General features: G+C 42.3%; 1 protein-coding gene across 2 annotated transcripts in view; it reads right to left on the reverse strand.

The window, feature by feature from the left end:
- STK32B (serine/threonine kinase 32B) overlaps nt 1–12,272 on the reverse strand; it is a 120,614-nt gene that overhangs the window by 15,702 nt on the left and 92,640 nt on the right. For both annotated transcript variants that reach the window (XM_030449902.1, XM_030449901.1), the window contains 3 exons: nt 9,242–9,345; nt 4,042–4,158; nt 1,775–1,900 (listed from right to left, as the gene is read on the reverse strand). In XM_030449902.1, the coding sequence (XP_030305762.1) occupies nt 1,775–1,900; nt 4,042–4,158; nt 9,242–9,345 (347 nt within the window). The remainder of the gene's footprint in view (nt 1–1,774; nt 1,901–4,041; nt 4,159–9,241; nt 9,346–12,272) is intronic.

Consider the following 12,272-nt stretch of genomic DNA (forward strand, 5'->3'; position numbering starts at 1 on the left):
CATCACTAAGTTAAAATATGACAAAAGGAATTTCACCCCTGGTAAACAGAGAACAAAATCCTAGGATTATTTGGAATTGTTTGACCATCAACGTCAACCAACAACCTAGGACACTGCCAAGCCCCTCACTCAACAATGTCCCTCCCATTGCTCTGAAGTGCACCTGGGTATCCTGGCTCTGTCGGGATTCTGCTGTATTCCTGCTCTTTCCCCAAGCTCCCTGAGGGAAGCCCCACTTGCCCACCCCTAGAATGTTTCTCCTCCTGGACTTTGCTTGCAGAAAAAGCCATGGTCAGGTGCCAAGAAGCCCAGCAAACCCTGCCAGCACTGTCTTGGCAACTCACCTGGCTGCCTGTGCTCCAGCAGGCAATGCCCTCTCTGCCTCAGCTTCTGCAGGGCTGAACCCCATACTCACCAAATTGAGCAAAAACTCTACTATGCCCCTGGATGAGGGGAGGGTCTTATTATTTTTTACAGAATGATAGAATCCTAGAATTGGCTGGGTTGGAAGGGACCTCAGAGATCATCAAGTCCAACCCTTGATCCACTCCCGCTGCAGTTCCCAGCCCATGGCACTCAGTGCCACATCCAGGCTCTTTGGAAATAGCTCCAGACACGGAGAATCCACTACTTCCCTGGGCAGCCCATTCCAATGCCTGATCACCCTCTCCACAAAGAAATTCTTTCTCATCTCCAACCTAAACCTCCCCTGGCACAACTTGAGACCCTGCCCTCTTGTCTTGCTGAGAGTTGCCTGGGAAAAGAGCCCAACCCCCCCCTGGCTCCAACCTCCTTTCAGGGAGTTGGAGAGAGTGATGAGGTCTCCCCTGAGCCTCCTCTTCTCCAGCCTCAACACCCCCAGCTCCCTCAGCCCTTCCTCACAGCAATTCTGCTGGATCCCTTCACAGCCTCCTTGCTCTTCTCTGGACCTGCTCCAGCACCTCAATCTCCTTCCTGAACTTCCTGAGGGGCCCAGAACTGGACACAGGACTCAAGTTGTGGCCTCACCAGGGCTGAGTACAGGGGCATCTTTATTCTTTCCTCATCTTTATTCTCAGCTGCATTCAAACCAACAAGCAACCCTTAGGATTCTACAAATGTCTTGCTTGATGCAATAGGGCGGAGTAAAGTGGAGGAATGTGTGAACACCACAGTGACAACTTTTTATGCCCAGCCCTTAAATCCATTCATCTCACAAAAGGTCACGATGGAAATGTCCCCAAAATACCAACAAAATGTAACCACAGGGTAAAACAACAACAACAAAAACCCCCCCAAAACCCTCCAGATTCTCAATCTGAATATTTTAGTGTAGGAAACTGTCACAAGGGAAATAGGTCAGTCTTTTGAAACAGTATTTTTAAAGTCAAAAAAGAAAAGCACCCAGGGATGTTAAAAAAGTCTTGCAAATGTGATTCAGATGCCTAACTTTCCGAGCAGAAAATATCTTCTTGGTATTCTCTGGCCCAGAATTAACTCTGACAATCATTTGCTCATACCAGCCAAAACACAGAGTCTGGAAAATGGATTTTATTTGAAAGGGAACAAAAAGTGAAGCAAGATTAATTAGGTTGTTTTGGGTTTTTTGTGATCTAATGAAATGGGCCAAATTTTGTCTTAGCTGTGACCTACTAAACAAAAGCAGAATCCAAAGGGAAACTTCTGTGAGGAGCAAATCACTGAGGAGCAATAAATGCAAGTGCAAACAAGCAAAACAGCTGGGATAATTAAAGCCAGGAGTTGCAAACACAGTTCACCTGGAATATTGACTTACGTTAGGGACAAAGCCTGGGGTCACAGCTTTCTCTAGAACAGCATCCCAGTTGACATCAGCCAGATAGGGAGAGCTTTGGATGTCTGCAAGGCTTGAAAGTCTGCACTCTGGGTCCTTGGTGAGGAGCTGTGATCAAGCACAAGGCATTTGGTAAGGCTTTTGGGGCCACATGTGTAGCAGGAAGAGCCTTTCTTGCTCCTGAGCCTCGATGAGCTGCTGGCCTCTCCATTGCCTCGCACAAGAGTGAGCTTCTCCCTGTGGGTGTGTGTCCCACCTTTATTGGCCCCCTGGTAATAGGGGGCCTGCCCTAACCAGGCACAGGTGGACTCACACCCACTCTTTGGCAACTCAAGGCACCTGGTTTATCTTCTCTACATTTCCCCCCCCCCTTTTTTTTCTTAAAGCTTTCCCAGTTTGCCCTAGCTTACAGGATTTTCACACACACACATTTTTACAACACTGATTACAGGATTTTTACACATTTTTACACGTATATCTTACAGGATTTAACCCTAGCTTCTAAGACTGACACAACTTAAATATACAAACATACACTTATAGCTTAAGGGATTTAACCCTAGCTTCTCACACTGCTGCAGCCCAGGCAAACCGTTCAATGTCAGCCCAAGCACTTTTCACAAAGTCTCTGCTTTTCCGACTTGAGTTGTTCTTCTCCCTCCTGTATCTGCTCTTCTCTTGGCTTCCCTCTGCTCAGGGGTTTCCAAAGAGAGAATCCTTATCTTGGCTTCCCTCTGCTCAGGGGTTTCCAAAGAGCTTGCTGGTTCCTCATGGGTTTCTGGTTCCTCATGGGATTACGGGATTTAACCCTTCCTCATGGGATTCCATACACGGGTTTTAACCCTTCCTCATGGGATTCCATCCTCCTGGCTTCCCTCTGCTCAGGGGTTTCCAAAGAGAGAATCCTTATCTTGGCTTCCCTCTGCTCAGGGGTTTCCAATCCAAAGAGCTTGCTGGTCATACCTTTCAGGGAGAGCGTTAGCCCAGGCACTCTTTCAAATCAGGGAGAATGTTCCTGTTGCCAGCTCTTCACAAGTTGCTCACATTCTCCACCCAATGTAGCAGGAAGAGCCTTTCTTGCTCCTGAGGCTCAACGAGCTGCTGGCCTCTCCATTGCCTCACACAAGAGTGAGCTCTGCTCTGTGGGTGTGTTTCCCACCTTTATTGGCCCAATGGTAATAGGGGGCCTGCCCTAACCAGGCACAGGTGGACTCACACCCACTCTTTGGCAACTCAAGGCACCTGGTTTATCTTCTCTACACACATGAAAAAAGTATCACACAGATAAATTGTATGAGAGCTGATTTAGAGATAGAAGACTTTACAATTCCTAATCGAAAAAAAAAAATAAATCAAAGTAATAATTCATAGGATATGAATAGAATTTAATTGCCACCAGATGGCTGGTGCAAGCATGAGGTATATGAGTTTGGGTATTAGTAACAAAAGTCTCTTTACAAATCCACAAGCCCAAGTGACAGAAAACACCCCAGTTCAATGCCACCCAACAATCTGTGTTTCATCTTGGATTTATTGGAAGATGGCAATGATTAAACTGAACCACCTCATTGCTCCATCTATCCCAGATAGGTTGCTGCAAAGGAAATTGATCTTCTGTTTCTCTAGTCACAAACATTTCCTGCTCAAATATCACTCCTGATGCTCTGAAATACCTAAAGGAGAGAGATAATCCTTGCAGCAGGGCCAGAAAACTGAACAAAACCAAACCAAACCCTGGAATGTTAGGAAAAAGGAGAGTTCCAGGGGTGTGATGCATTCAGAAGGAGCCTTGTCTTGTAGCTTGGTGACATTTACAGCAAAGTGGCTTTGACTTTTGTTGTTGCAACTATGGCAACTTGGGACAGGGAGGGATACATCCCTTTTCATTTCTCAGCTCCCTGGCTGGAAGCTGTGGCAGAAATTCAGAGGGCAGAGTGGTCCTGGTCCTTCCTTCCCCATCTCCATGGAGGGCTGGAGAGAATTGGGTCAGGGCAATTCTGCTCCTCCAAGTTTGGCTCTCATGAGTGAATCAGTTTCAAAATGAAGAGAAGTATTAGGTTTCTAGTTCTTCAGAAAAATAATAATGAGAAAACACTGCACCACTCAAATTCAGAAAAGTCTAGGAGTAAAGACTCCTGCCTGACCCTTGAAATTGTGGCTCCCTAATGTGAGTCCTTGCCTGCTGCAGCATGAGAGGGGCTTGTGGGAGAGGAGAGAAGAGAGGAGAGCAGGTGGTTGTGTTTTCTTACCTTTTTCAGTAGTGCTATCATGCCCTTGCACCATGCAGAGGAGTAATGAACTCTTTCTATCTTGAACATGTTGAGGATCTCATCGATGGGGGTGGCGGAATGAATCTCATAGGGCCTCTGGGATAAAGTGAAACCAATATCAACTCAGCAAGAATGGACAAAAGAGCACACAGGCAAGTCACATTTTCCTCAGCTCAATATTGCTCAGGCTGGAAAGATTAAAAAAAAAAAAAAAAAGCCACCAAAACATCTTCTAGCAATTTTGGAGGCTGATCCCTTCTTTGCGTGTGTGCTGTGCTTTGTTTCTAATGAAGATAATTACTCATTTCCTCTGCAATTTTTTCTCTCATGAAAGAGAGGTCTTTGTTCCAATGAGATGGCTGAATAATTTTGTCAGAGCCATGGACTCTTTGCTATTTTTTCCTTGCAGCACTTGAATGTTCTTGTGATCTAAACTGACACCATGGGAAAGCGGTGGCTGAGAGGAGATTCGTCATCCTGATGTGAGCAGTAGATGGAGAAATTTGAAGAAAAAAGGCTTTACAAAAAGCTCTGCAAGAGTCACAGCAAAAAAACATAGACTCCAAGCCTCAATCATAGAATCATAGAATCATCATAGAATTGGCTGGGTTGGAAGGGACCTCAGAGATCATCGAGTCCAACCCTTGATCCACTGTTGCGGTTGTTGACCATGGCACTGAGTGCCACATCCAGTCTCTAATCCTTCTCCTTTTCCTGTTTGGAAAACTATAACTGCTTTATTTCATGAACCTCTGGGTTATATGGACCTGATGTTCTGTCTTTGCAGTGCCTAAATTGTTCCATAGATGGAGTGAAGCTTCACAGTGCTTTTTTCATGAGGACAACTGTGATTTATCTTTAATAAATAAAACATTTGGGAATGAAAGTACTCTATAAAAAATATATTCAAATCCATTATTGAGCCCATATTTTTTAAAGGCTTGGCACTCTCTACTGAATTAATTTTATTTTTTTTTAGACAAGGGATGAGTGTGGCTTGCTTGTGAATTAAGTTGTACTCAGCAGGTGACAAACCTGTGCAAACAGATGCCTCTAAATTAACACACACCAGAGTTACCTTCTAGCCCAAAATCCTCAACAGCAAAGTGCACACTTTGCCTTCCCTAGGAACTGAGCCATCCCTGGAATTTTGCTGGCATAAGATTATAATTTTATATATATATTATTAATTATAATTTAAAAATATTTCTATGTTCCAGGTGTCTAATAGGACAGTAAATTGGAGCCACTTTTCATAAAGACTCAGAAAACACTCCTGTTTTGAGATGATTCATGCACATGTTTAACTTGGAACCTATGGATGAAACTAAGTCCATTCCAAAGCAATCTAAAAATAAACCCAAGGACTGCTTGAATCATTTTGCTTTAATCCACATTCAGTTATTCTGTTGTCATTTAGCTATACATCATGGCCATATGATTTCAATAGGACCTAAATACCTCTTCTAAAATACATCATTTCCTTGAAGCAGGTTCAGAATTGTCATTTGAAATAAACTGTCAGGTGCTTTGCCCTGCCTGTAGTAAAGCTGCCCTAGAAAAGCTACTAAAAACGAGATGCTAACATTGTGACTGTTGTCAAGGAGGGACCTGCTGCTGATTTGGACTTGATGAAATGATGTGACCAACATGATTGAGACTGATTTTTACACCAGTTGTTGGAAATTGTGATTTAGCCCTAGAAAGAACAACTTGAAGGAATCCTGAATCGTGGGAAGTTTTTCTGCTAAGGATGTTTCTCCCCATGCCTTTGCTTTTTTCCTCATTGGAATATCAAGAAAAACTTCCCTTATTTTGAAGATTATTAGCATTCTGCAGTCTCGAGTTTTAATTATTAGCTCATTTTAATTATAAATAGCAGTTGTAATTTTGGTCTTTTGAGGTCCTTTACAACTATAAAACCTCCATGGTTTTCAGCCATTCAGCCCACTCAAGGGCCAGATCCTTTTTGTTTGGGGAAACAAAGAAAAAAAAAAGGAAAAGAAATCTGGTTTTCTTTGGTTCATAAGGTTTTGCTGAAGTTTTTTGTAAACTTTTCCCATCACAGAGAAATTCAGAGTTAAGGAATCCCACCTACCACCTCTCTCCTCCACCTTGTCTCTGTCCAGGACCTGGTATATTCAGTCACTAAAATATTACAATATAAGAACAGACTGAAACCTATCAAGGTTTGCATCATGTAGTTTAATTTCATGGACTTCAAGAGAAGAATGTTGGATCCTAAGGTTTAGGAATTTACAGATTACTGTGGATAACCACAGATTACTGTGAATAACCACAAAATGGTCCAGACAGCTCTGAACTAGGACCAACCTAGTACTGAACCTACAGACCTATTTCCAGCAAAGTCCTCCCTTGACTGCAAAATGTGATGTGATGCCTGAGCACCCTGAGCCTCCTCTGCATTGGTTTCCAACCAATTCCAGTAGTTTCCAACCCTTTCCAAAGGTCTGGGTTGCAAGGGATCTTTCAAAGCCACCTACTTCAAACCCCCTGTGGTCAGCAGGGACATCTTCAACTAGAGGACTTTTCTTTCTCAGAAGAGTAGGGATAAATCAAACCCAAATTCAGCTTGATAAATAGCAACTCATTTTTTTCTTGGTTCCTCTTGAAGCAGAAATTGTGGCTCCTGGTGGCTCTGCCCAGGGCAACATCCTCCTCTGTCCCCTTGGGTTAAGCACGTTGAGGGTTAAGCACATTTTGGGCTGTCAGTTTAGGCCTTGTATGGAGTAGAAATATTTGGAAATACAATGCAGGGAAAAAAAGACACCTCCTCCTAGTCCATAAAAAGGCCTGGGCTTGCTCAGTGGACAAGAACTGCTCTCCAGGAGAAAACAACCAGCTGGCTTGGTGGACTGGAGCATGGACAGATGGCAATGTTTTCATTAAAAAAAAAAAAATTAAAAAAAATATTCATTCTCAGCTTTGCTTTGTCTGTAGCTAGATGGACTTAACTAGAAAAGACTATGGATCTTGGCAGATGGACACCATACTATGTGATTTTTTTAAAATAAAAGTGATTAGTCCTGGGTGTTGGGCTTTCCTTCCACAATCACTCATTGTGCTGCTTTCTTGGAGATGCTCACTGGGGAAAGGCTTCACACCAAACCAGCAGGATGTTCTTTTAATTTCTCACACGTGCAGCAACTATTACCATCTGTCACTAGGGCTGAGAATCTATGATGTTTGTCAGTGCCAGACCTTAACAGTCCAGGTAAAAAATTTCCATCCTAGGAGGAATGTCAGCATAAAAACTCAGTCGAGTTTGAGAATGAAGGTGGAGAAAAATTGCTAACACTTTTAAAATAATAATAATTATGTCCTGGTTTGGGCCAGGATAAAGGTGATTTTCTGTCTTGTACTTTTGCTTTTAGCTAAGTCTCTTGTAAGTAGTTGCACTTGCTGAAATGAACAGCAAGTTTCTCAGACAGTGTGTGCTTCTAGGACTGATAACACTTGATGTTTAGAGTTACTGCTAGAGCCTGGTGTGCAGAGCCAAGGACACTGCTCAGCTCTGAGGAAAACATTTTACCATCCAGGAGGATAAAGAGGTTCCACCTGCAGCCTCCTTTGGGGAGGAACAGACAAGATAGATGCCAGAACTGACCAAACAGAGGATTCCATCCCATATACGTCACACTCAGTATAAATTTGAGGCATCACGAGGGCCAAGCCAGATTTCCAGACTTCTGGATTTCCGGATTTCCTTTTTTTCCTGCTTCCCTTCCTTCACCCGGCATCCTGGAAGGATTCCATCCCTTCCTCTGCCTGTGCTCCTGATCCATCCCAGCCCATATCTGTGTGTTCCTGCCTCCAGCTCCCAACTGCTGCTGACCCCAGGATTCCAGCCTGGACTTTCCCAGGGCTGCCCTGCAGCCTCAGTGGTGACGTGAGAGTTATTGGGGAAAAGGGGGGAGGAATGTGGTATCCATTTTCCTGTATATTTGTATATATTTAGTAATTTTTTTCCTATTTATTATTATTGTTCCATTAAAGTTGTGTAGTTTAGTTCCCAGCCCATCAGTCTCTCTCCCTTATTCTCTCTCCTTTCTTTATCAAGGAGGAGAGAGAGATTAATAGAGAGCGTCTGTTATTCGGTTTAATTGCCAGGCCAGTGTTAAACCCTGACAAATTATAATAATAAATATATAATAAAATTATTATTATTATTATTATTATCATCATCATCATCATTATCTTTTGGGGAGCAGGGACTGAGATTTGGCATGGGAGAGATCTTTGTATCAGGAGCCTGACTTTTGTTGTTTCTATGGAAATCCAGAATGGATCAGCCAAGCTTTTGGCCTTTGAAAAGATTCTGTCCTGAAATAAGTGTGCAGACCCACTGAAAGGGAGTTTTCCATCTAAAAATGGGAATAATAATAATGGTTCTGTAATTGTAGTTGCCTTTTTCTGTCATCCCAGCTGAAGCTGTGGGATCTTTTGGGGATGGATTGTCTCAGATGGCAAAGTGCTGAGTAGTGGTACTGCAGCAGTGTCACAAATGCTCCTTCCTTAAAGAGAGCAGTGCACTGAAGTCCTCTTTCCAAACCAGGAATTAAAAATTTAAAAAGATCCCAGCTACTTTATCCATGTCATTTTTCTGAAATAATGTCCAAATTAAGTTTTCCGTAAATGTTCGAGCAACCAACCTCAGTCCTCTGAGCCAAAATGGGAAAGAATTTTCCACTGTCTTCTGTGATAGAAAGGAAAATTCTTCATGAAGCTTTTTCACATAATTGGTGAGATAAATAACAAGTGCATTGGCAGATAAACCCTTTCTGTAGTGGGGCCAAGCATCTTATGGTATTATTTTAGCTCTTTTAAGGTATTTGCCAAGAGAATCAAAGATAACATAAAGCCTGAGATAGCTTCTATTTGGAAAAAAAGAGCATTGTTTCCAAGTCAGCATTTAAGTCATTAAAAGATCAGGCTTTTCCTTAGCCAAACTGGTAAACTTTCAGAATTTAATTGAAAGGAGGGTGGAACTTTGCCCAGAATGTTTCAAGCTGGGAAAAACCCAGGATGGATTCCCTGACTTCAACCACATCCTCATCCATGTGATTTTTTTATCATTAAAGATGCACTCAGGTGACTGCAAACTTTGGGATTTCCATCATTCAGTGTGTTAAATAACAACAAACCCCATCATTCTTACCCAGCCTCTTAGTAATTCATATGCTGTAATTCCTAGTGACCACCAGTCTACTGGGTATGAGTATCCTGGACCTCCATCCATAAAGGCCTGGAACACTTCTGGAGCTAAAACAATAAATAAAATCAAACAAAAGAACATTATGTTAAGGTTAGAATATGGATTATTAAGGTGGAAAATTCATAAGGACACCATGAAATGAAATGAAATACATTTAATTTCAGGAGCAGCATTTTCAGGAGGCAGTTTCAGGGCCTTGGTTTGCTGGCAGCAAGTGACCACTGGTCAGGGTATTTCAAAAGTCAACAGTTTTATATGTTAATTCTTACTCCATCCATTTAAGTTTTATTTTATAGGAATAAAAATAAGTAATAGGAGAGGAATTCCTGATGTGTGACTTGGAGTATTTGGGGTAATGTGAAGAGATTATAGGACAAATAGCTGCAAGCAAGGGGATTCTCTGTGACTGATGGAGGTAAATCTCATCCTTACTCTACATTTGAATAGAATTATTCAGATGAGTCTTAAAGGTACACAGGAAAATTGTATTTAAATACAAATCCTGACAGTGTAAGCAGTAAGAAACTCTCTCATGACTGGAAATAAATGCATTGTCAAGTAATGAATTGTGTAAAATTCTCTTTCCCTGGGGGGAAAAAAAAGTATTTTCAAAGCAAGGACCCAGTTGGCCAAATTCATCAAGAAAAACATTCTAAATAATGCTTCTTCTGAGAACTCTAGAGAAATGAGAGGACATGGAGTGAAATGAAGGCCATCATGCTTTTCTAATTCTTTTGCAGCAAAAGCTCAGTACACTTTGTGAAAACACTTTCCCTGGGGGTTTTCTACACAACACCAGCATCACCCATGACTCCAGTCACCATCTGAGCTGCTTCTGCCCACAAAAACCAGAGTCAGGTTCCACCTGGGCACACAAAGTGTTAAAGCATCTTCCATGAAAGGAACCATCCCTTTCAGAGGAGGTTTTGCAGTCCTTGCTCTATGGATGGCAACCTAATAATCCACAACTTGGGTTTGGAAAAGTCCTGAAGAGTCAAACCTAACAGAGGGGGTTTGGCATCAATGAATTAGGTCCAACAAAAGCTTCCTCTGTAAAAGAAAAAGCATTAAATGCATGAAAGTGGCTCTGGGCTCTTTGCCCAGCAGGACCAGCTTTAAATATTTTTGACAGGTGAACTACAGGCACCTAAATAAACATTATTTTTTTTTTTGGCCATAATAAATGTGTTTGGAGAAAAGCTGTGATCCAGTATGGCACGGATCAACTTTGCCATAAAAAATCAGCAGCCTGAGTTAGCTCTGCCTCACCTCCACACAGCCTTCCTTGGCATGCTGGATGTTCAGAGGTACTTTACATCTTATTTGCATACTGCTGGGCATCTCTGTAACCACAATTCCACGTGGGAGCTCTGGATAGATGCTGAGAGGGTAAGCAGGACTTTTGGTGTTACTGCAGTGGATCAGGCACCAAAAGCATAGTTTGAATATCACCAGAGGCACCTTGTAGGGAGGGTTTACTTTATGGACCCACATTTGTTATGGGTTTTGCCTGGATGATGTATAATATCTCATTACAGAAAATAACTTTTGTGGCCTTTTTACTGAGCTGTTGAGGGATAATCTTGGTTTCACTCTTTCTTTTACAGCTTTAACATTGCAATAATAATGCAAACTGATCACTTTCTGATATCTGTGAGATAGGGCTGGAAGTACTTTGATGATACCACCTGCAACAGTGCCAGCTCTGGCACTACATTCAGTGACCTAGTTATCCACTTTTCTTTTATTTGCTTGTTCTAAAAGCTTCAAGGTCAACTCATCCCACACTCAGCACATCAGCATTCTTTGGCTCACTGGTCCCAGTGTTTTGAAGCTCACAATAATCTTGTGCTTTATGTTTCTAAAAGCCTTTTTGGGGCTGAGCCCTTTATGCAAAAGAAGGTTTGAAAGGATGGCAGACTTTGGGGTTTGGCCTCCTTGTTCAGAGACAGGACATGGGGTTATAAAAGACAGCAGCCCCTCCAAGTGATGGGGCTATCCAAGACCTAAAAATGCAGAACATAACACTAAGTTTCACTGTAAGAAGTCAAAAAATCAGGTTTTGCTCAAGGCCAGGTGGGATGGGGCTTCGAGCAACCTCTGGGAGGTGTCCCTGCCCGGGGGGTTGGATCTTGATGATCTTTAAGGTCCCTTCCAACCCAAACTATCCTATGGTTCAATGAGCCTATGGAATAACTATGTCAGGAGAATCAATCCTGAGTGCAAACGGGCTGGGATAAAAGCAAATCTAACAGCAGAAGGAAAGTTAAAAGTCTACATTGATTTTCCCTTCTTTAATCCAAGGGTGACTGATGTACTTCCCTGCCACTACCCAGCAGAGTGCCTGGTGTTGATTTAGAAGCTTCCAGAACTATTACTTACTTTGAAGCATTAATGACTCCCATAGGCTGAGCTGAAACTTCCCAAAACTGGAGAGAGGGAAAGCTCAGTGGGATGAAGGCATTAAACCCTTCTTCAAGGGATCTTCACTCCATCCTAACAAATCAGTGTGTTTAAGCAATAACTTCTGAGTTTAATTAGCTGGAAGAGTTGATTAGACTTAGAGAGCTAAATGTTGCTAATGAGACCTGGTCATTAATTGCCACAAATTGCCCAGTGACAATGTTATTAGCAGGGAAAAAGTGAAAATAAATTAAAAATAAAGCCACAGTGCCTTGGCTTCTATTTTTTTTTTTTCCATTCAGATTATTAAATTCAGATGGGCACATCCAAAGCATACTACAAGAATAAAAACCTTGGCATTAACCATCCAGTTGGCTGGGTAGAGCTCTCTGGAGTCCATTTGGGTCTCAGCAGAGGGGACTCAGAGGTTTGTGGTGTATGGCAGGGGTTGTAAATCTATACCCCCTGCAAGCTGAGGAGAAAAGACACCTCTGTGGCACAGGTTCTGTTGGAATTCCTGAGTTTTCATAGCTGGAAAAACAATATTCAGTGTCACTAAGTGAGGTTCAGC

Source organism: Calypte anna, chromosome 4A (genome assembly GCF_003957555.1).
Source record: "Calypte anna isolate BGI_N300 chromosome 4A, bCalAnn1_v1.p, whole genome shotgun sequence".
NCBI lineage: Eukaryota > Metazoa > Chordata > Aves > Apodiformes > Trochilidae > Calypte > Calypte anna.